The sequence below is a fragment of the Mustela lutreola genome, chromosome 11, assembly GCF_030435805.1.
Source record: "Mustela lutreola isolate mMusLut2 chromosome 11, mMusLut2.pri, whole genome shotgun sequence".
Lineage (NCBI taxonomy): Eukaryota > Metazoa > Chordata > Mammalia > Carnivora > Mustelidae > Mustela > Mustela lutreola.
The window spans coordinates 82892641-82915772 of record NC_081300.1 but is presented as its reverse complement, the minus strand read 5'-3'; the positions used below and the strand labels follow the sequence as shown (position 1 = coordinate 82915772).

At 39.1% G+C, this 23132-nt stretch overlaps 1 protein-coding gene across 12 annotated transcripts in view; it reads right to left on the bottom strand.

Annotated features, from left to right (window-relative positions):
- GIT2 (GIT ArfGAP 2) overlaps nt 1–23132 on the bottom strand; it is a 51493-nt gene that overhangs the window by 21033 nt on the left and 7328 nt on the right. For 10 of the 12 annotated variants that reach the window (XM_059140901.1, XM_059140903.1, XM_059140908.1 and 7 more), the window contains 10 exons: nt 22501–22606; nt 20644–20730; nt 20398–20528; nt 18088–18182; nt 10035–10080; nt 8860–8911; nt 5378–5450; nt 5061–5158; nt 3914–4025; nt 145–287 (listed from right to left, as the gene is read on the bottom strand). In XM_059140901.1, the coding sequence (XP_058996884.1) occupies nt 145–287; nt 3914–4025; nt 5061–5158; nt 5378–5450; nt 8860–8911; nt 10035–10080; nt 18088–18182; nt 20398–20528; nt 20644–20730; nt 22501–22606 (943 nt within the window). The remainder of the gene's footprint in view (nt 1–144; nt 288–3913; nt 4026–5060; nt 5159–5377; nt 5451–8859; nt 8912–10034; nt 10081–18087; nt 18183–20397; nt 20529–20643; nt 20731–22500; nt 22607–23132) is intronic. The other 2 variants (XM_059140902.1, XM_059140905.1) reach the window with 1 other exon arrangement.

Here is a 23132-nt window from a genome sequence, read left to right as displayed (position 1 = left end):
ATTTACCTTGCTGGCCCAAGAAGTAAACCCAACTTTACCTCCAGAGCACTTTTCACAGTGGTTTACAAATAAGACGATTTTGCAGGGGGAAAGATTCCAAGAAGAAACATATTCTCCCTTTCTGTGTGCAATATGTCACCTCACCTTCTGCCTGTTTGCTTTGCTTGCAGTAGCTTCCAGATCCGTGTCTTCATCTGAGGCCACACTGTCATAGTCTGGCTGGTCATTGTCTTGACTCTCAACACTGTGCTGGTTATTGATTGATTTCAGTATAAGCTCCACATTGTCTATCAATAGAAGCAAATAACTTTTCTTCAGGCTTAAAAAAACCTTTTTCCCCTAAAATCCACTGGGAGGAGTTTTGGGTTTAGCCATTTAAAGACTAAAAGAAAATGACAGAAATTCCAATTTTACAGTCACACTAATGTAAACATCACAGGGCAAGTTATCAACCAGACAGAGGGCCTACCGTCAACTGCACAGAGGCATTTCAGCGTCTCTCTGGGTCACTCACCAAATCTGGGCAAATTAATTAGGTGGTTTATGAAAGTGCTGCTCAGACTGAGGAGGCAGGTTCCTGAGTTTCTCATCATTCCAGGAGACAGAGTGTAGTTCCAAATCAGGGAACTAAAGTTGTAACTAATATAAAATTAACCATGATTCAACTGTACCTTGTAACTTGTTTACAAGGTAATGTCACTGTAAGGACACTGTTAAAATGGAGCCTGGAAACTTGCTGCTCAAAGAACAGGCTCGCTGGCATTTAGTCCTGACTGCCAGAGAGAACTGAGAAAACAGAACAACCCAGTGGACAGACACACATGCACACCAGGGAGGTATGGCCTATAGGGGAGCAGGGAAGATTCCACATTTTGAATAAAAGATTTCACAAATTATCCAAGTCTCTTCCAACTTCTCTGAGGCAACTAACTCAAGGTGACCTCTGATTTCCAACAGGAATTTTAATCTTTCAAATTTATATTTAAAATGGATATATCATCTGAATTACAGAAGTAATACTCAATACAGAAAATCTGAGGTATGCCTGGGTGGCCCAGTTAGTTAAGCATCTGCCTTTGACTTGGGTCATGATCCCAGGGTCCTAGGATCGAGTCTGGGATCTGGCTCCTTGCTCAGCGGGGAGCCTGCTTCTCCCTCTGCCTGTTGCTCCTCCTTTCTCAGTTCTCTCTGGCAGTCAGGACTAAATGCCAGCGAGCCTGTTCTTTATTTGATAAATAAATAAATAAAATCTTAAAAAAAAAAGGAAAGAAAGAAAAGAAAATTTGAAGCTAGTGGTAATCAATCATAGCTGCTGATTTATTTTGGTCTATATCTTTCCGGTCTTTTCCTAAACACATAAAGAGTCCATTTCATCACTTGTATTGATATGGTCCCTAAAGGTGTAAAGACTGAATTAGCAAATCTTGAACCACTGTTCCAAGAGGACATACAGGGGTAGGTTCCTGCCAGCCTTTGCTCGTGTTTTTGTCCACTGATCAATATGGAACCTTACTTTATGTGTGTTTCTGCTTACACACCATTTTTTATTTTCAAATTTTTTCTCTTTTTAAAAAATTTTATTTATTTATTTAATTCACAGAGAGAAACAGTGAGAGAGGGAACACAAGCAGACAAAGTGGGAGAGGGAGAAGAAGGCTTCCCACTGAGCAGGGAGCCCAATGTGGGACTGGATCCCAGGACCCTTGGATCATGACCTGAGCTGAAGGCAGATGCTTAAGGACTGAGCAACCCAGGCACCCCAATTATACATTTTTAAAAAACATTTATTTAGGGGCTCCTGGGTGGCTCAGTGGGTTAAGCCTCTGTCTTTGGCTTGGGTCATGATCTCAGGGTCCTGGGATTGAACCCCACATGGGGCTCTCTGCTCAGGAGGAAGCCTGCTTTCCCCTCCCCCTCTGCCTGACTCTCTGCCTACTTGTGATCTCTGTCTGTCAAATAAATAAAATCTTTTTTAAAAAACCCCAAAACAAAAAAACATTTATTTATTTGAGAGATAGAGAGTGACAGAGCACGAGTAGGGGAGGGGCAGAGGGAGAGAATCTTTCATGCAAACTCCATACTGAGTTTGGAGGCTCCCATGGGGCTCAATCCCACAACCTATGAAATCACAACCTAAGGGGTGCCTAGGTGGCTCAGTCGGCTAAGCGTCTGCCTTCAGCTCAGATCACAATCCCAGGGTTCCTGGGATCAAGCCCTGCGTCAGGCTCCTTGGTCGGCAGGGAGCCTGCTTCCCTCTCTTTGCTACTCCCCCAACTTCTGTTCATGTTCTTTCTGGTAAATAAATAAATAAAACCTTAAAAAAAAATCATGACCTGAGCCAAAACCAAGAGTCAGACGCCCAACTGACAGAGCCACTCAGGCGTCCCTGTTCAGACACCTTTAATATACACTGTTGATTCATTAACAGTGAACTCACAGCCAAGAGCACTAAAACCCATGTTTGAATGAAACTTATCTAACAGGTATTTTCTCCATAAGGCACATCACAGCTTTCTTGTGCTAAGGAGCCCCAGACAGCACTATGAAACTACGCTTGGGGGCCATTTTAAACAGCAGAATCATCAACAAAAAGCAGAAAAATGTAAAATGTGGTACTAAGCAGACCTAAAAAGGCAAGTGGTACCTAAAAATGTGTACCAAATGTGGTACTAAGCAGACCTAAAAAGTATGACAGTTGAGACAAAAAGACATACAAATGTTTTGTTCAATTTTAACGTACGTGAGTTTTGGGCAACTCAAATTTTTGCCTCTCTGCACATGTCCGTAAGTTGCTATGAAAGTGCTGATTTCAAAGTTACAGATAAGTTTTAGTAGATGAATTTGCAAATATGCGATCTGAAATAATGAGGATTATGTATTTACACAGTACTTAATGCAGTGTATTTACTTGTACATATGTATGTGTATAAATGTTTTTCTTACAAAATGGGGATTACATTAAATACTTAAAAAAAGACTAATCTATTCCTTTATGTTGTGTCATTATATATTCTTTGGGGGGGAATATGTCTGCATTATTCAAATATATAATTCTATTATTTGTTTCTAATGTTTTCAAAAAAGTATTACATATTCTCATAACATCTCTGATTATTTCCCCTCAAATAAGTAGAAATAGTAATATCAAATCAAAGAGTATATACATTTTGAGATTTCAAATTTATGTATCACTGCACCTTCACCAAAATTTAGTAGATTTTCTTAGAATTTGCTTATTCCTGGTTGAGCCAGTAAAATCAAAAACAAACTAATATCAGTTAATGAACTGAAACCTTAATTTTTATGGTATGTATTTCTTCTGTTTAATGTTTTATAATTAAAATGTATTACTTCTATAATTAGAAAAAAACCAAGAAGTATATAGTAATAGAAATGGAGAAGAGTGTGTTCTTAAGCGCAGAGCTAGGATGTGGAGCTACTAAGCTAGACTCAACAGGGCATCTTGGAAATAGGGCTCGGTGCTCTCTACATAAACTACAATAATTCTTACTATAGACATATAAAGTTTATAGTAACTAATTTTATTATTTAGCGCTCAATTCTGTTTGTAACCAATAACAGGTGAGCTGAAGTATCAATCAAGAAGGTTGATTTTTCTTCTGCCCTTTAATGAGACCTAAGTCAGACTTTTAGGTTAATTTCAGGATGCAATTTTATAGGGAAGATAGGTCAGGATGCAATTTTATAGGGAAGATAGGTGATCTAAGAGGAAAAAACATATTGGACAAATTTGAATAGCAGTTAACAACCCTGAAATATTTATAGTTTCTCAGGGCTCAAAAGGGTAAACTTTTCATGATAATTGTTTTAGTTAATTTATAATTCTAAATTTAATACTTGTGTCAAGTTTAGAAGGCCAAAGAATCAAATTTTAGCAGCTCGAAACAGTTACCTTTTGAACCAGAAAGAGGACTGCCTTGCTGTCTCCTCTTGGCGTCACTGAGAATGTCGATGACCAGTGTGGCAAACTCATGGGCGTTAAACCGAGCGAGTTTCTGTCTGCCCTGAGAGAGGAAATAATTGGAAATATTCCCAAATGTGAAAACATACACGTGGATATTCACATAAAACCAATCACATTGTTAGACTTGAGTAAGACTCCCGAGCAAAGACTTCCAAGCATGATCAAAGTATCACCGCAGTCTAGGGGAGGCACACACATCAACATTTTCCTTGCAAACAGGGCAGAACCATCTACACAAGAGAACTAAATAATACCGTGTGCATTTATTTTTGTGAACAAAACCAAAATATTTCTACCTGATGCTTTTTTCCCCATTATCAATGCAGTTTTGAAGTAGGCCCAGTAATGAATTACTGATTTGGAAGAAAATTCAAAATTTCAAGATAAAGTTATAGCCTAGATGCTGGAACTTCATCATTATATATAGCAGTTAACCAATAAAAATTAAAAGTCCTTCCCAATTTTCTCCTCCTGACAGAGGCTTAGGCTGTTTTCAATGCTCTATTATTTTATACAGTGCTTTGATGAAAATCACTATGCATAAATCTTTATTTTTATTTTACTAGCATACATTCCCAAATAAGGATTATGTATGGGAAATGATGGACTTAGTTTTGAGACTTCTAAAATCAGTTAACAAATCAGTTTTCTGAAGTCTACAGCAATGGAAACTCTTATCTGTAGCGTAAGAAAGCCCATTTTCCTATATCCTTTCCAGCCTGGAGTAGTTGATTGATGAAATTTTAATGAATGCCTTTAGGCTGCTTTCTTAGATCACTAGTTAGGTTAAACATTTTTTTTTTTTTAAGAGGTTAAACATTTCTTCACATTTGTAAGCCATTTATATTTCTTCTGTGAATTATTTTATATTCTTTTCTAGTCTTCAATTTACATTTACTGCTTTTCTTACCAATTTCTCGAGTTGTGTGTGTGTGTGTGTGTGTGTGTGTGTGTGTAAAAGATATTAACTTTAATCAATCAAAAAATTAAAAATACCTAGCCTCGGAAAATTAAATACCACATCAGCCCTTCCCAAAATACCACCACTGGTTACTTCTCAGACTCGGCCACTTGCCTGGTTCCGTGTTGAAGAGTACTCGGGATTGACTGGAAGGAAGGGGACGACAGTTGTCTCGGTTACCAGGGTGCTGTGGTTTTGCGTGGCAAGCCAGACTAGCCAGAGGAAAGAGCCAGAGACAGAATCTTATCACCACAAGTGTGCCACTGCTTCTCTGAGAGCCACAGCTCGGGCATCACGAGGGAAACTAGGGGAAGCACACTCCAAAACCAACATACACAAAAGTAAATGTCGACAACATGCAACAACAGGACAGTAGAAGTACCGCCCATCAACAACAGAAGCTTGTAAGAGAAAGCCACACTTTCAGTCACCTGCATCGGTCTCTCGCCTGTCAACTTCATCATACACATCCATGGCAAGTTCTTCAAACAAATGATTACTTAGCTGCAAGTGAAAAAAAAAAAAACCAGGAACACAAGGGACAAGGATTAACACTGGGAGAATGAGTGGGCACTGTGACTTATTCACTCTTTAATCTCCAATGTCTTATCCAAAGCCAGTGCTTAGTAAATACCCACTGTCAAACAGACAATAACATTTCCAGAATAGTACAGATCCTCTAGAAATATCTGCCTCCCACAGCAGCCTCACTTCTTTGTGACAAGCAGACAGGGGTGTGCTATAAAGGAGGGCAGAGTCATCTGAAATGCAGGGTCCAGTTCTTGACTCTCTGACCCTTTAAAGTCCCCTCTTTTGCTCTTGAGCATTTGTCGGTGCCCACAGATAGAAAGGATCCTAAACCCATGGTGGGACAGAGATGCCAAAACATGCCATTTTCAGAATGTAAAACATGCCACTACAGAAACCATCATCCAGTCTTCAGTAAGCCACTTTGCTATATTCTTCAGGAAGCAGGCCTCCAATCCTGGAAAGTACTCAGCACCCCCCACAAATGGCAGCCTGTCTAATCAGCGTGCCGTGCAGTGTCAGCCAACAGAATAGTCTCCACGCCAGCAGGCAGCCACTGGGATGGGAAAGACAGCTGGGTCTTCCTCAGTCCAGTTGAGGCTAAGCCTCCACCAGGATGGCTCCAGCTCTCTGCAGTTTTCCTCATAAAACACATCCTGATGGTTGATGGCTGTCACTTTTTAGTTGACACTGAATCTTATTCCTTACTGCGTTCCTTATGTCCACCCACAGTACCTGGCCCTGAGATGGGGCCCAGTAAATATCCAGTCACACAGTGACCAGAAGGTATTTTATGTGGCAATTTAAAAGGCTGGCTAAACAGACCTCATAGGAGCTTGTTAAAATGGGTAGACTGTTGGGTGAGAGAAGCAGGATATACAATCTTATAATTAAGATTCAGCTTCCATTTTAAAAAAATGACATGCAGGGGCGCCTGGGTGGCTCAGTGGGTTGAGGCCTCTGCCTTCGGCTCAGGTCATGATCCCAGGGTCCTGGGATCGAGCCCCACGTTGGGCTCTCTGCTCAGCGGGGAGCCTGCTTCCTCCTCTCTCTCTGCCTACTTGTCTCTGTCTGTCAAATAAATAAATAAATCTTAAAAAAAAAAATGACATGCATATAAAATAAGAATCAGAATATATCAAAATATTGAGCCTGAGTCCATTAAGAATATAGTGAATGAAGAGGATTCCCCCTGTCCATTTTCCATATTTTCTCTTGTGTGCTAAATTTATATTTATAGTTGAAAATAAACTCTGAGAGCTTTTTGCTGGGACTGGGAACTTGAACTTGCCTCTTAAATATCCAGTCTCTTCCCAATAAGGGGCTACAAGCTAAGGTTATTATTACTCAGTAACTACAACAGCAAGACTGAAGGCTTACATCCCAGGCACTGTGCTACTATCATCACATTAATACTCATGACACCTCTATTAAGACAGGAACTACTATTATCCTACTTTACAGACAGGAGACTGAAGCACAGAAGTTAGGAGCTTGCTTGAAGTCACAAAGCCAGCAAGTGATAGACACGAGATCCAAGTTTAAGTCTCTCCAATGTTAACACTTACTAATTTAAGAAACATATTAGTCTTCTATTTCTCTCAGCTGGAGAGAGGGAGATATTTTAGGATAAACACTGCAGTGGCACTGGTCCAGCTGTCCCCCGTGAGGGGGAGACCATGGGGTGGGGTCAACAAGTAATAACAGCAGTCCATCCTCACGGAGCATTTCAGATCTGTAGCCACTGATTGATCATTAGCTCCCTTTCCAGGAGAGGATGCCAAGACACGGAGAGGTTAAGGAGCTTGTCAGAGATGAGCTCTGTACCTGACCAGTCTGAGCCAGAGCCTGAGTTCTTGAGAGCTATACTCAACTTTGTTCCACATATTTATCTAGTGCCTGCCACATGTTGGAGATATGACCGACCTAACCCCAACTTTTGTGCAGCTCTCTCAGCATAGCAAATGTAGGTCAGTCAAAGGGAGCTGGACTATTACCAATAATGTTTGTATTATTTAAAATAAAAATTGGCTTATATACTCTAATTAAAAGGAAATGAGACTATTTAGTGCTATCTGATTCCAAAGCTTGTCATCTTAATCATCCTACCATGATCTCCTAAATTTGAGAAACGTGGTAAAACACAGACACACATAACCACAGATACAGAACACAGAGACACCAAATTGCATAAAATACATTTATTTCATAACACAGTTAAATACTAGTAATGATAAATTCATTTTATGTAATATTTAGTACTTAATATTATATGAAGTGTTAGTAAAGGGTCTTCTGTGAAAAGAGGAACAAAGAGAAAGTCATACATTAGGGGAGAGGCAATTTCAGAGTCAGGCTTGGGGAAACTCCCTTCTACACTAGGTGGTCAGATTTCAGCTACTTGAATGACAAAAGGGCTGGAAGCCCGGAAAGCAGAACACTGCAGAAAGAGAAGACTCCCAAAGAGGATCTGAAGGTGGTCTCGGAGAGTGTTAACCCAAAATGGAATAAATACATTCACACATGTGTACATGCATGCACACACGCAGGAGGAACCAGATGGCAACCAGGGCAAAAACTGAATGGTGGGCACTGGATGATGCCCTTCAAGGTCATGACAAGAAGTTAAGAATCTTGATTCTGATCCAGAGAGCTATGAGAACAGCCCAAGGCAGGCAATCTGGTGCTTGAGGCAGCGGGGAAGCACCCTGGTGAGGCCTCATCTGTGGGGATCAAACTAAGAGGAAGCTTCCCAGAGAAGCTGATCTGTTGGGCCCCTGACTGAGGCAGGCTGGGAAGAGGGACGCAGACGGAAGGGAGGCTCGGCCCTGCAGAACTGGGCAAGCTCTGAGCATGCAGTTGGGGAAGGACCACCAGCCCTTGAAAACAAACACTTAAAAAGCTCTGCTGAACACCGTGGGCTCTGCAAGACAGTGACGATGGTGGCCCAATCGCAAATAGTGGCCAAGTGGATCTGCGGCACTCACAACTCCAACGTCAGCTCCTGCCTTTCCCTAGAGTCCTAGGTGGCTACCGGAAGGCATCCCTAAAAGTGTGTCCTACTCTTGAGAGAAACTAGGGAACTCTCAGGAGAACTAGGGTACTCTCAGGAGAAACAACTCCCTAACACCAAAGGCACAGTCTTCACTTTCAGAATGACAGAGAAAAACGCCATTACCTGATGCAGAGCCGATAAATCAGATCTACTAAACTTAAGAGTACATCCTATCTCTTCTCTAAGTACTTAATGTTCTGCTTCGGATTTTATAACATCCCAGAGGAGGAAACAAAGTCATTTGTTGCAGCAGGTAATGGGCTGAGGACAGGTATCAGCAGGATGCATGGTTTCCCACACTGAACTTCACTAGGAAACAGAGATACTCACGGACTGAAGTTTCTTCTTAGCAGCTTTTGCCAATTCAGACAAATCCAGGCTGCTAAGAAAATGTACAGAACTAATAAGCAAATAAATAAAAAACATTTTTATGAGTTCTATAGAACATTAAGATAGGCAAGGCATCAATACATTAAGTAACAGTTCAGGGACACGGTCAGGACCAAAAATTCTAAGCCCTTTAGAGTTAGCAAGAAAACTTTGAGCGTAAGAATATGTAACTCCTTTTAGAAAAATCAAAGTCACGCAACATGGTACAGATAAAATTAATCACTGAATAACTAGTAGACAAGAATTACTGATGATTCATCCCCAGGCCCTTTATGTGAGAAGTCTCAATTCTTGAAGTATCAAAAAAAGCATGACAGAAGGAAATATGAAAGGGCAGAATGTGAACAACCAGAGTGGCAAGATTACATGTGGAATAGCAGCTAACTGTTTCATAAACTCTTGACAGTGTTTGTGCAAAGGTAATTGGATAAATAAGGATTTCAAGTTCATTCCTGCAGCTGTGAACTTTGCTAACCTCACAGACCAGGGGTTGGCAGATTATGGCTCATTTCTTTGTTCAGCCCATGAGCTATGCATGGTTTTTACATTTTTAAGTGGTTTGGGGGAAAAAGCCATTTGTTTCCTGTTTTCCTAAAACAGGAAAAATTATATGGCATTCACATTTCAGTGTCCAGAAAGAGTATTTTCTTGCAACTGATTTGCCCTTCATTTACCTAATGTCCACAGATGCTTTCGTCTACAACTGGCAGAGTTGAGTAGTTGTGACAGAGGCTGTATGGCCCACAAAACCTAAAATATCTACTATCTAGCCCTTAAAAAATTTGCCAATCCCTGTTATAGACAAAGAATATCCTTTCTTATAATACAGAAATATTCTGTGATACAACCTATCGACACGATATTCCATCACAACTAGCTAAAACTGTGGCAATATCCCTAACTCCAATTTTACTAGTATGTCTGTTACTTGTACTCTTTCAAACTTAAGTTTTACATGGTGGTTTACTTACAGCCGTCTTATTTCCAAATTGTATAGCCGTAAAAGAGAAAAATGTATGGGCTTTGTTAAATACAAAGTATAATACACTTAAACACTATACAACCAAGGAAATAATAGTGACAGATAAAACTGATTGGTATTTCAGTGGCCTTACCTGTCTGCCATTTGAGGTATTATAAAGTGCTGTCCATTTTTGTGATCTGAAACAGAAATCAAGCCAGAGTTTTGTTTATATAAATACTGGTAAGATTGATAAAGGAACACTACCATAATTTTCTTAATTTACGTCTTGCCATCAGCAGTTTCTCATAACTATGAATTATTTGGGGAAGGGGCAGAAGTGTCAGACTGACTACGAACTGTCTAAGACCTGGCTAGTAGCAAGAATCATATTTCCATTTTCTTCAGGCACAAAGGTCCAGACATCATTAAGCAAAAAGGCTGTGCTCACCCTAATCCTACACTTCATTTCATTCCCAGTATAACTGATGATCTTTAGTCATGGAGAAAACTTTTAGGGAGCCTAAACGAGCAGAGTGGGCTTTTGTCAGCTCTCCATGTGGGATGGAGGAGCACCCTTGGGCTTTGGTGGCTTACCATCAAATTAATCAATTAGCATAAAACCATCAAGGCAGATGGTCTTGGCAGATCTGGGTGGGGCTTCCTTCTCCTACAACACTTAATGAGCCAGTCCTAATGTAGCTTCTGGAGGACACTGATCACATGTCAATGAATAAAAAGCCATTACAAACATTCAAATATAGGTTTTTGTGTAACATCAGTCTTTATTTCTCTGGGATAAATACCCAGGAATGGGAATGCTAGGTTATGTAGGTACTAGGTAAATGTGTATATAACTTGGTAAGAAACTGCTAGACTTTTTGGCACAGTAGCTCTATCACTTTGTTTAGCAGCCAGCAATATAAAAGTTACAGTTGCTTCACATCTTCCCACTCATGTTGTCAGTTTCTTTGGCAGGTTTTTAAATTTTAGTCATTCTAATAGGTGTATAGTGGTGTCTTGTGCTTTTAATGTGCATTTCCCTAATAGCCAATGATGCTGAGCATCTCAAGTTCATGTGCTTATTTGGCATCTGGATATGGTCTTCGCCCAGTTTGTACTGGGTTGTTTGTTTTCTTTCTGTTGAGTTTTATATATTTAGGTATAAATATTCTGGACCCAAGTCTTTTGTTAGACACGTGATTTCTTAGTATTTTCTCCCAGTCTGTGGCCTGTCTTTTCACTCTTTCTTAACTGTAGCCTTTGCAGAGCAAAAGCTTTCAGTTTTTATGAAGTCCAATTTACCCATATTTTCTTTCATGGGTTGTGCCTTTGGTGTTACATGTAAACATTTTACAAAGTCCAAGATCATCAAGATTTTCTTCTGTTTTCTTTAGAAGTTTTATACTTTTAGGTTTTACATTTAGACCTACGATCCATTTTGAGTTACATCCTTTATGCCAGGTGGAAGGTACTGAAGTTTTTATTTCTGCATATAGATGACCAGTTGTTAGAACACCATATACTTAAAAGACTGTTCTTCCCCCGCTGAATTGTCTTTGCAATTCTCAAAAAATCAACTGAAAATATTTGTGTGGGTCTATTTCTGGATTCTCTCTACTGTTTAACTGACTTGTATGTCTTGTCTCTCCTCCATAACCACGGTCTTGAGTTCAGCAGAGCTTTACAGCACAAGTTAAAATTGGGAGGTGTGATTCTGCCCACATTCTTTTGCAAAAATGGTCCCATTCTAGTTCCTCTGCTTTTCTGTGTAAATTTCAGAATTGGCACATCTATGTCCACAAGAAAATCCTTGAATTGCATTAATTTTACAAATCAATTTGTAGAGAATTGACACATTACTATTCTAACTCATAAACACAGTTCTCTCTCCACTGATTCAGATCTTCCTTGATTTCTTTCAGTAGCATTTGCTAGTTTTCAGCATGCAGAGCCCATGAATATTTTGTCAGATTTATAGCTAAGCATCTAATTTGGAGCTATTATAAATGGTATTGTTTTTCTAGCTTTTCCAATTGTTCATTGCTAATCTATAGAAATATGATTGATGTTTCATTATTTCCCTTATATTCTGCAACCATGCTAAATTCATTTATTTGTTCTAAGAACACTATTGTAGATTCCTTGGGATTTTCTACATAGAGGCCATCTTATTTATGACCAGCTGTATCTCTTCCATTTCAATCTGTATGCCTTATATTCTGGGGGATTTCCAGTGTCATGATGAATAGGAATGGTGGGAGTGGACGTCCTGGCCTTCTTTCTGATATTTGAACAAAAGCATTCAATCTTTCATCATTGAGGATGATGTTAGCTGTGGGTTTTTTTTTTTTTTTTTTTTTTAAGATTTTGTCAGAGAGAGGGGGAGAGAGCACAAGCAAGGAGAGTGGCAGGCAGAGGGAGAGGGAGAAGGTGGCTCCCTGCTGAGCAAGAACCACCCACCCCACCCCCGTGCAGGGCTCAATCCCAGAACTCTGGGATCATGAACTGAGCCAAAGGCAAATGCTTAACTGACTGAGCCACCCAGTCATCCCTCTACAGATACTCTTTATCCGCTTGAAGAAGTCCCTTCTATTCCAAGTTTGCTAAGTTTTTTCTTATCATGAAGGAATATTGAATTTTATTAAATTCTTCTTCTGCGGGGCGCCTGGGTGGCTCAGTGGGTTAAAGCCTCTGCCTTCAGCTCAGGTCATGATCTCAGGGTCCTGGGATCAAGCCCCACATTGGGCTCTCTGCTCAGTGGGGAGCCTGCTTCTTCCTCTCTCTCTGCCTGCTTCTCTGCCTACTTGTGATCTCTGTCTGTAAAGTGAATGGATAAGATCTTTAAAAAAAAAAAATTCTTCTTCTGCATCAACTGATAAGATTGATAGTTTCCTTCTCCTATTCTGTTAATATGATAAAATTATATTGATTTTTAAATATTTACTTTTGGCATCTAAAAATTGTACTTGGTTACGATATATATGATATATATATGGACTCAATCTGTTAACATTTTGTTGAGGATTTTGGTGTCTATGTTCACAAGGGCTTTTTTTGTGTGTGTGTGTGTGTGTGCTATCTCTGCTGGGTTTGGTGTTAAGGTAATGGTAGCCTCACAAAATGAGTTCAGAATGTTCCCTGCCTTTTTCTTTTCTAAATATCATGTAGAACTGATGTTATTTCTTCTTCAAATGTTTGGTAGAATAGTCTCATTTTATGTGCAGAACTTGGAGTGTGAATTCCTAACACTTAAAAATGTCCACTAAGAATCATAATTGCAAAGCTAGCAAATCATATGAATCATAAAACCTATCTGTTGATGGGGCGCCTGGGTGGCTCAGTGGGTTAATCCTCCACCTTCAGCTCAGGATGTGATTTCAGGGTCTTGGGACCCAGTCTAGCATAGGGCTCTCCGTAGGGAGCCTGCTTCCCCCTACCCACCTCCCCCGCCTGCCTCTCTTCCTACTTGTGATCTCTGTAGAATAAATAAATAAATATCTTTCAAAACAAAACAAAACAAACCTATCTGCTGAATTGATGGCAAAATCACTTCAACTTGTTCACAGTACTTACCAGTGAAGTCATGTGGGTTTCGGTTTTCTTCAATGGAATGTTTTAAAGTATAGATTAAAATTCCTTAAAATTTAAGATTATGCATTTACCTCTTTCTTCTTGGGTAGGTGGTTGGTAGTTAGTGGCTTTCAAGGAACTGGTTCATTTTATCTAAGTTGTCTAATTTGTGTGCATTGTATTATTTATAATATGGCTAGACATTTATTCATTTTTTTTCTTCCCAAAATCAGTGTTTGGTTTCACTGATTTCTCTCTACTGTTTTCCTTTTTCAATTTCATTGATTCCTGCTCTTATCTTTGTTATTTCCTACCTTCTGCTTACTTGGGGTTTATTTTACTCATCTTTTTGGATGAGTAAGCAGTAAGAAGCTCACAGTTTCTTTTCTTTTCTTTTTTTTTTTTTGAGACTCATAGTTTCTTATGGTGTAACCTTAGCTGGAGAATTTGAGGGCTTTCTTGTGTTCTAATGCAAGAATTTAATACTATAAAATTTCCTCTAAGAATTGCTTTAGCTGCATCTCATAATTCATTCATCTGAAAATATTTTCTAATTTTCCTTGAGATTTCCTCTTAGACCCATGGATTATTTAGAACTGTGTTAATTTCCAAACATTTGGGAATTTTCCAGTTAGTTTTATTACTTTTTAGTACCTTAATTCCATTATGGTTAGAGAATATACTCTTTAAGATTTTAATTCTTTTAGATTGGTTAAGCTTTGTTTTATAACCCAGGATATGGTCTAATTGGTGAATGTTCAACATGTACTTAAAAGGAGTGTGTATTCTGACAATGTTGGATAGAGCACATAACAAATGTCAACTACATACAGTTGGCTGACGATTTGGTTTCAGTTTGCTATCTTTGCTGATTTTCTTCTTTTAAATTTCATTATATTTGCTTTTTATTTTTAAGTGGTCTCCATCCCTACTGTGAAGCTTGAACTCACAACTCTGAGATTAAGAGTCACATGCTTTACCAACTGCACCAGCCAAGTGCCCCATATCCTTGCTGATTCCCATCTACCAGTTCCATCTATTACTAAATGAAGGCTGCTGAATATCCAAGAATTGGGGATTTGACCTTTTCTATCAAAATTTGCTTCATGTATTTTGAAACCCTGTTGCTAGGTGTGTACACATTTAGAATTGTTACATCTCCTTGGAAAACTGTTATCTCTATCCCTGCTAATTTTCTTTGCCCTGAAAGTCTACTTTATTTTTGTTTTTTTTTAAGATTTTATTTATCTGTCAGAGAGAGAAAGTGAGTGCACAAGCAGGTGGAACAGCAGAGGGAGAAGGAGAAGCAGGCTCCCCGCTGAGCAGGGAGCCCGACATGGGACCCAATCCCAGGACCCTGAGACCACGACCCAAGTTGAAGGCAGACGCTTAACTGATTGAGCCAGCCAGGTGTCCCTACTTTGTTTGGTATTAATATAAACTCTTTAGCTTTCTTTTACTGTGTTCCTAGGATATATCTTTTTATACCTTTCTGTTTTTAACTAACTTCCATCATTATATTTAAAGTAGGTTTTTTTTTTTTTTTTTAAAGATTTTATTTATGTGACGAGATCACATGTAGTCAGAGAGGCATGTTGAGCAGAGAGCCCGATGCGGGGCTCGATCCCAGGACCTCAAGATCATGACCTGAGCCGAAGGCAGAGGCTTAACCCACTGAGCCACCCAGGCGCCCCTTAAAGTAGGTTTCTTATAGAGAGCATATAGTTATTAGAGCTCATTTTTTATTTTAAATCCATTCTGACAATCTCTGCTTTCTATTTGGTACATTTATGTCATTAACATAACATTTAATGTAATTATTAATATGTTTGGATTTAAGTCTAGAATTTTTGTTTAGTTTCTGTTTGGTCCTCAGGTTTTTGTTCCTCTTTCTCTCCTTTTTTCTCTTTTCTGGAATGTTTTGAAGTCTCTTTTGTTATTTGAGTAATTTTTAACATTTCATTTTATCTCTAGAGGTTTTGACCACCTTCCATTGTGTAGACCATTTTTAATGGTTGTACTATGCATTACAGCATACATCTTTTAGTCTACTTAGAATATTTTGTCAACTTAAGAAGAATGTAAAATCCTCACCTACATATTTCTTTTACCTATTCCCCTTTTGTGTCGTCCTTATCAATGTATCACACTGACATATGCTGAACACCTCACCAGACAAGCATTAAACTGCCATGCATATCTCAAAGATCTTAGGAGGAAAACAGTCTATTAGATCTATTTAGATATTTATCATTTCAGTTGCTTTTCTTTCACTTCTAAAGTTCCAGATTCCCTTTGGTATCATTTCCCTTTTAACCAAAGAACTTTCTTTCACATTTCTGTTAGAGCAACTAGTTCTCTTCATCTTAAAATGTCTTTATTTTGCCTTCATTCCTGAAGGTTATTTTCACTGGAAGAGGAATTATGAATTGATAGTTTTTTCCTTTCAGGACTTTAAAAAATTGTTCTACTTCTTTTTCATCTTGACTCTTTGCAACTAAAAACCACAGCCATTCAAACTGTCTTTTCATATGTTGTCATTTTTTTCCCCCTTGGCTGCTTTCAATTTTTTTTGGTCTTTGGGTTTTCAGCAGTTTGATTTTCATGTGTCTGAGGGAGGATTTTATTGAGTTTATCCTATTTGGGAATCTCTGAGTTTCTTAAATCTGAAGTCTACGTCTTTTGCCAAATTTAGTTTTGAAACCATGTTTCTTCAAATACTTTTTCTGAGCCAGGCTTTTGGATCTCTTTCTTGGAGTCTGAGAATACAAATACAACCTTCTGATAATGTCACATAGGTCCCTGGGCTCTGTGTTCAGTTTCTTTTTCCTCCCACTCTTTCTTCTCCGGGTTGCTCAAACTGGGTAATTTCTAGTGATCTATTTCAATTCATTGACTCTTTTTCTTTGTCATCTCTAGTCCACAATTAAGTCCATCCATTGAGTTTTAAAATTTTTGTTATTGTACTTTTCAGTTCAGCATTTCTATCTGGGTCTGTTTCTCTGCTGAGACCTTCTATATTTCTATTTGCTTCAAGAAAATTCCCCCTTACTTCTTAATGCATGATGTTGCTATCTGCTTTAGTCTTTGTCTGATTAATTCCAACATCTGTGTCATCTGGGGTTGGCATTTGTTGACTATCTTTTCCCCTGCAAGTCTTTGGAATTTTCCTGGTTCTTCCTACGTCAAGTAATTACAGTTGATATCCCAGACATTTTGTGTATGATGTTGTGAAACGCTGAGTCTTTTTAAAATTCTATGGAGAACATTAATATTCTCCATAGAAGAATTTTAGCAGGCAACTGACCAGGTTAGGCTCTGCCTCCTGGCCAAGTGATGAGAGAATAGAAAAATAAATGCAGTCAGGATTCTCCTCACACTTTTTGGTCAGAGATTTAGGCAGCTGTGCTGCCATTGCTGCAGCCACATGACTTCCTAGGGGCTAGGGTGGGGGAAAAAGGAAGAAGGAGGAAAAAAAACCCCAGGGGAACCCCCCAATTCTCTGTCCCATAAGATCCCATTTACTGCTCTATAGACCAGAGAGAGAAGGCTTCTTTGCACCTGTTATACAGTTCCAGATTTCAGGCTATCACAAAGGCCGTATCAGAAGTAAAATAAACAGGACACTCACCACCAGCTTGATGGTACTTTGAGCTCCCTAAACCACCATCCAGAGTCCTTAGATAGCTACTCCATGCTTCTGGTCCAGGGTTTTAAATTGTAGTTAGCAGGAAAGAAAGGATGGAGTGTACTTACCCCATCTCCCTTAGAACCACACCAGAGGCTCTTAACTCCATCATACAACCAAGTTATTAACTCCCATCATACAACCAGGTTAGGAAACCACTGTTCAGGTGTATGTGGATATTCTAATCAGGGACTGGCAAACTTTCTGTAAACGTCCAGACAGTAAATATTTTTTGCTTTGTAGCCATATGGTCTTTGTTGCAAACTCAATCTACTCTCTTCTTTCCTTTCCTTCTTTCTGTCTTTCCTTCTGTAAGCTCTGCACTCAATGTGGGGCTCAAACTCATGACCCCAAGATTAAGAGTTACCTGCTCTACTAAGTTAGCCAGGCAGCCCTCAATCTACTCAGTTCTGTGACAGTAGCATGAAAACAGCCAGACAGTATGTAAATGAATTGACAGGGCTATCTTGCATCAAAACTTTAAACAGGTGGCAGGCTAGATTTGGCCCACAGATCACAGTTTGCCGACTCCAGTTCTACTTCATAAATAAACTTGGCAAAGTTCATTTTTGGACTCTCTTCCATTCCTTTGATAGGAGAATTCTTCAAATAACTACGTAAGTTATTGCTCTGCTCTTCCATTCTTAGTCTCATTATGCACAAGAACTATAGTCAAGAACTATAGTGCACATTCAATTATGCTCTTTGGTTCTTAAAATAGTCACTCCTCTGGAGCTAAAGTCTTAAAAATAAAAATTCCAGGAGTTTTGACTGACTATACCTTTTACATATAACTGAATATGTTATAGTTATTTCAAATAAAAATCCTTATTTGCAATTTTCTTAAGGATACGTTGAAGTAGAAGTCTTGGGTAACAGTGTTCCAACTTGTTTTTCCAGAGGTTAGTTACCTGACAGAAGATGTAGAGAGACTGCTTTCACTCACCTGGTCTCCTGCCACAGAGATAGAAGGCTAGTCTGTCGGTCAGCTCATACTGTATTTCTATAAGGCGTTCTGCCAGCTCATGGTGTCCTCCTTGCCTACCAAGAGAAAACAAAGTACCATTTATATTCCTCACCAGTCACCACTGGCTCTAGAATAAAAAAGTACAGAGATGTCTTCTAAGACACCTGAGCAATTTATCAAATGTGACTTCTCAGAATAATCAACCTTTTGTGTGAGGTAAAGTGTCAAGGTCTACTTTGATTCCCACATTTATAAGCTGTTTTCACAATCTGAACTACCCCCTTCCTTTATTAATTTACAGAACAGAACACTTAATAAAGAAATGAAAGACTTAAGGGAGTGATAAAGAATAACTTCATCTAATGAGGTAGAAAATAAAACCAATAAATGGTCTACAGTAGAGGTTCTCAAAAATTAACTGAAGTGTTTTTAAAAGCATATAGAAATCTAGGTCCCAACCTTGGGAATTCTGCATCAGTAAGGATGGGATGAGTGTGAACGTCAGTATTTTGAAGAAGGTTTTTCCCCTAGAGGCTCCTGATGCAGCCAGTCTGATTCTGGATGACAGTTTAGTATCCACTTTAAGGTTTGTAATTCAGGGGGAGACAGACCAACAGAAAGCACAGCTCCCACTCATAGTTACTTTTACCTCCTAAAACCTTACTTTGCCTAACAGAAAACACAAGATCTGCCTTTCTTCATTCACCAAGTAAATGCTTAAGCTGCTTGAAATCTGTTTAGTAACCAGGCATATAAATAAATTATTACATTGAGAAACTATTATATATGCAAGGCACATGAGGAAACTACAAGGTAAGTGATAATAAGTACCATGTACCAAGGGCTCTCTTCCCTTAAATGCCGAAGTCTAGTTTCTGCCACTTTCTCTTCCCACCATTCAAGACACTATAGGACATTCCTTCGATCTACCACACGTTTGATTTCTGAGATATGTATATTTTTTCCTCATTTTTTTTTTAAAGATTTTATTTATTTGACAGAGAGAGAGAGATCACAAGTAGGCAGGGAGGCAGGCAGAGAGAGGGGGGAAAGCAGGCTCCCTGCTGAGCAGAGAGACGGATGTGGGGCTCGATCCCAGGACCCTGAGATCATAACCTGAGCAGAAGGCAGAGGCTCAACCACTGAGCCACCCAGGCATCCCTCTTTTTTTTTTTTTTTTTAACAGCTGTGAAATCAGGAAGCACACTACAATTGATGGTTCGTCATCATTTAATCAGCCGAGTTGTTCTCGTTTTTAGTGGTATATCAGATAATGATGACTTGGTACAGTCAGTGGAGTCTCGGATCTAGGGAATACTACATACCTCAGCTCTTATTCCTAGACACATTGCTCTACCTAGTAAAGTCCTCTGCTGTGCTGAACATGCCCGTCCAGCTCTCCCTCCTGAACTTAAATCATGCCTTTCTTTTTCACTTGGAATGCTTTAGCCCCTCCTTCACATACCCAAATCCAACCCATTTTTCAAAGACCAACTAAAGAAGTTTCTTCCTGACCTAGGCCATAATGAAGAAACCTTACATATGCCTTTTAAGACCAGTTACCGATTCTGGCAATTAATTCCACATTATCTTGTTTCTTTTAACTCTTTTATGCCTTTATGAATCATCTCCTCCATGAGAGAAGAAGAAGAAATTCTGGGATGGCACAGTTTTGGCATTTTACCCATTTTATCTTCTGCAGAACAGAATAGAGCACTTTGCAGTTGATAAAAAGTTAATTTGGAAAAAGAAGGAAAGATGAACCATCTTCTATCATTTAAATGATATTCAAGACTAACTTATGGATTAATTTTTCCAGCATTTTACAAAGTTTTTAAACCAAGAAGAAACTTTAAAGGATTTTATGGCAAGCACCCAGACATCTGCTACCTAAAACCCACAATTAACATTTTACTATTACTTGTTTAATCAGCTACCTATCTGCACAGATCTGTTTTTAAGTTCAAGCAATGACTAAATGTATTAAGAAACTGGGGAGTGGGTTTTGCAATTCTTGATACCTGCCCATGGCTCAAATACCACTGCGTTAGAAGTCATGTGAAACACTGGAAGCTAAGCACACTCGTTAATGGTTCTACCTCCTCTGACTTTGCCAGGCTCTGAGCTCATATGTATCCGAAATGTCTTCATCGGCAAAATGGCAGGATGTAAATCCTTAACTTAAAGGGGTTAAATGTTAATCATACACAATTTAGCCACCTAGCAATGGATCATACCCAACATAAATAATCCCTAACCAAGGCAGTGACAAGAATCTAGGTCTCTCACCTTGCATAATCCACAGGAGTTTTTCCACTAGAATCCTGTGTGCCTGGGTCTGCTCCATATACTGCCAATAATTCCGCCTGTAAAATCTGCCCTGCTTTGGAGGCGACGTGGAGTGGGGTATTTCCTTTTTCCTGAGAAATATTAATAAAAAGTAGACAAACAAGCAAATTAATAAAACCAAAGGCTACACAAACACAACCCACTTAGTTTCAATTTAATATCTGAATCATTTCATGCTTTTCTCACAGGGTGAAAGAAGTTGGCTTGTGCTCCTAAAGATAACAGCCTCAAACAGGTTTCGAGATTCCCCGTTCTCACACTTGAGTGGAGTTGCTAAAAAACACAAACCAAAAAAATTTTTGTTACAAGTATAAAGACTCGTATACCAGAGCAGCTGGCAGATCATTTTAATATACATTATATTAGTAATAACTAATCTTGATTTAGCTCAGTAAGGTGGAAGCAGCACTTCTCCCTTGCTGCTCACAACTACCCGGGATCTAAAGAGGGGCCATGCCTACTTTACTGAGAAGGGAACGAGGGCTGGGAGGGCCGATCTGCCCAGAAGCATGATTTGTCTAGGTGGCACAACCAGACCTGAAGTGAGAGGTGGTAGGAGAAGGAGGGTAAACTCTGCAGTCTCAAAGACTTGAAATTCAAACCATACACCGTTCAAGTTACGTGACCTTGTGGAAGTTCTTTAAGCATTCTGAACCTTAGTTTTTTCAGCTCTAAAATGGTGATAAAAATGCCACATATTCACAAGGTTAGAAGTTGACGATATAACGGAGTGCTTAGCATGGAGCCTATTACACAGGAAATGCTCAAAGACTACTGCTGCTGTCATTATAAACATCATTATTATTTGCTTTTACTACTGAACCTAGGATGTTAGGGCTGCATTTCCTACACTGTGTAAGCTACAGGATTCTGCCCTATAGCACACCCTCACCACAACACCATTCTTGGCCTTGTATATAATACTTAAAGTCTTTCTGGGTGGGAAATGGGCCTGAGTATACCAAATTCTGTACCACTGCATAAAAGCTCTTACACATGCAGAAGATGAGTTGCTTTCCTTCAGGTCTAACCTAGAATTGTCCAAAATGTAATAACCATTATTGTAAGAATGCAGAAATCTACTCCAGCATCTATAGCCACATCTTATTTTTAAAATTAATGTATTTAATATTTTAAAGTTGTGGTAAAAAACCCATGCCAAGCCTTATTAATAAGCAAAAGTAACAGTTATATATATTCTGTGCAAAGTTTAAAATTCTGATTGTGAGCACCCACACTCTGTGTGAACGTTTCCTAAGAGCAGTGCTTTGAAAAAAAAAAATGCATATTTCTCATGGCATTTCTCAAAAATATGCGAAGGCCCACATAAAGAAAGCCATCTACTCATTTTACAAGTATAATAAAGAATCCCAAGCACTACAGCTTTGAGTCATCCTGCTTCCTGAAGATCCTACTCAGTATGCAGTCCAGAAACCTAAAGAAGTCCCTTGAACTTTCTAGTCCCTTCTAGAAACAAACTCAAGGATGGTTCCTACTTCAAAGTTAAACAAAAAACTTAGAGAAGTATAATTTTAAAACATATGAAAAAATGCAAATCATTTTCTAGATACATACTTATTTTTTCCTCTTTGCCCTTGTACTTCCACTAACATGAATGGCTGCCACTTGAACTAAAATTAAAGATGAAACCAACTGCAAAAAGGGCTGTTATTAATTATTTAGAATACAGAAAGTTTTTTGTTTTTTCTTTTCCTCCTCTTTAAGTTTCTTGCTTTCTTGTTTTTCCTGTTTTGTTTAGTTTTTTTTTTTTTTTTTTTTTTTTTAAGATTTTATTCATTTACTTGACAGAGAGACAGCGAGAGAGGAAACACAAACAGGGGGAGTAGAAGAGGGAGAAACAGGCTTCCCACTGAGCAAGAGCCTAACACAGAGCTCGGCCTCAGGACCTTGGGATCATGACCTGAGCTGAAGGCAGATGCTCAATGACTGAGCCACCCAGGCACCCCCTCTTTAAGTTTTTTCCAACAAAACAATATAACATTTCATCCAGCAATTTTAGGGATTTTAAAAGGTATGACCCACCTTGCTAAGGTCTTTGGCAGTCACGCTGTCATCATCCCGGCAAGGCAAGCGATGTACGAATGCTAACATCTGATACTTGGCTCTGATGAATTCTGCTTTATTAGGACTGGTTTGCAGGGGAGGGAAAAAAACAGCTCACTCACAGCTCAGATGTAACATTCCCCATTCTTTAGGTTGTAAAAGGAAAAGGAAGTGACCCGCATCCCCTACTTGAGAAGAAAAGGAACAATAGTGAAGTAAGTTCCAGCAGGAGTTTAAAACCTGAAGCCTCAAAATGTCAATTAGTCATTCTAATGGCCAGGATTGCAGAGTATTTGCTTTTCAGAGCCTCTCTTTTTTCTTTGTAATTTTCTTAATTGACCTAGCAGCCTTGTGAGGAAGCAGCTGTTACATCCCATCATACAGGTAAAGGCATCAGGCAGACTGGAGCCCAGAACCTAGATCTCTGGTCTGACTGCCTCTTGTCTGAGCACCTAAGCTTAAGTCTGATTACATTAACAGCCCCCAAGCTTTAGTTTCAAACTGGAGAAGCCACTGACTCATGCCGTGCAACCATGCAAAAGAGATGGTTCTGTGCGGGGGGCTTGTTCTCCATTTCTAATAGCAAAGAGCTCCATGCACAACTGGAGTGT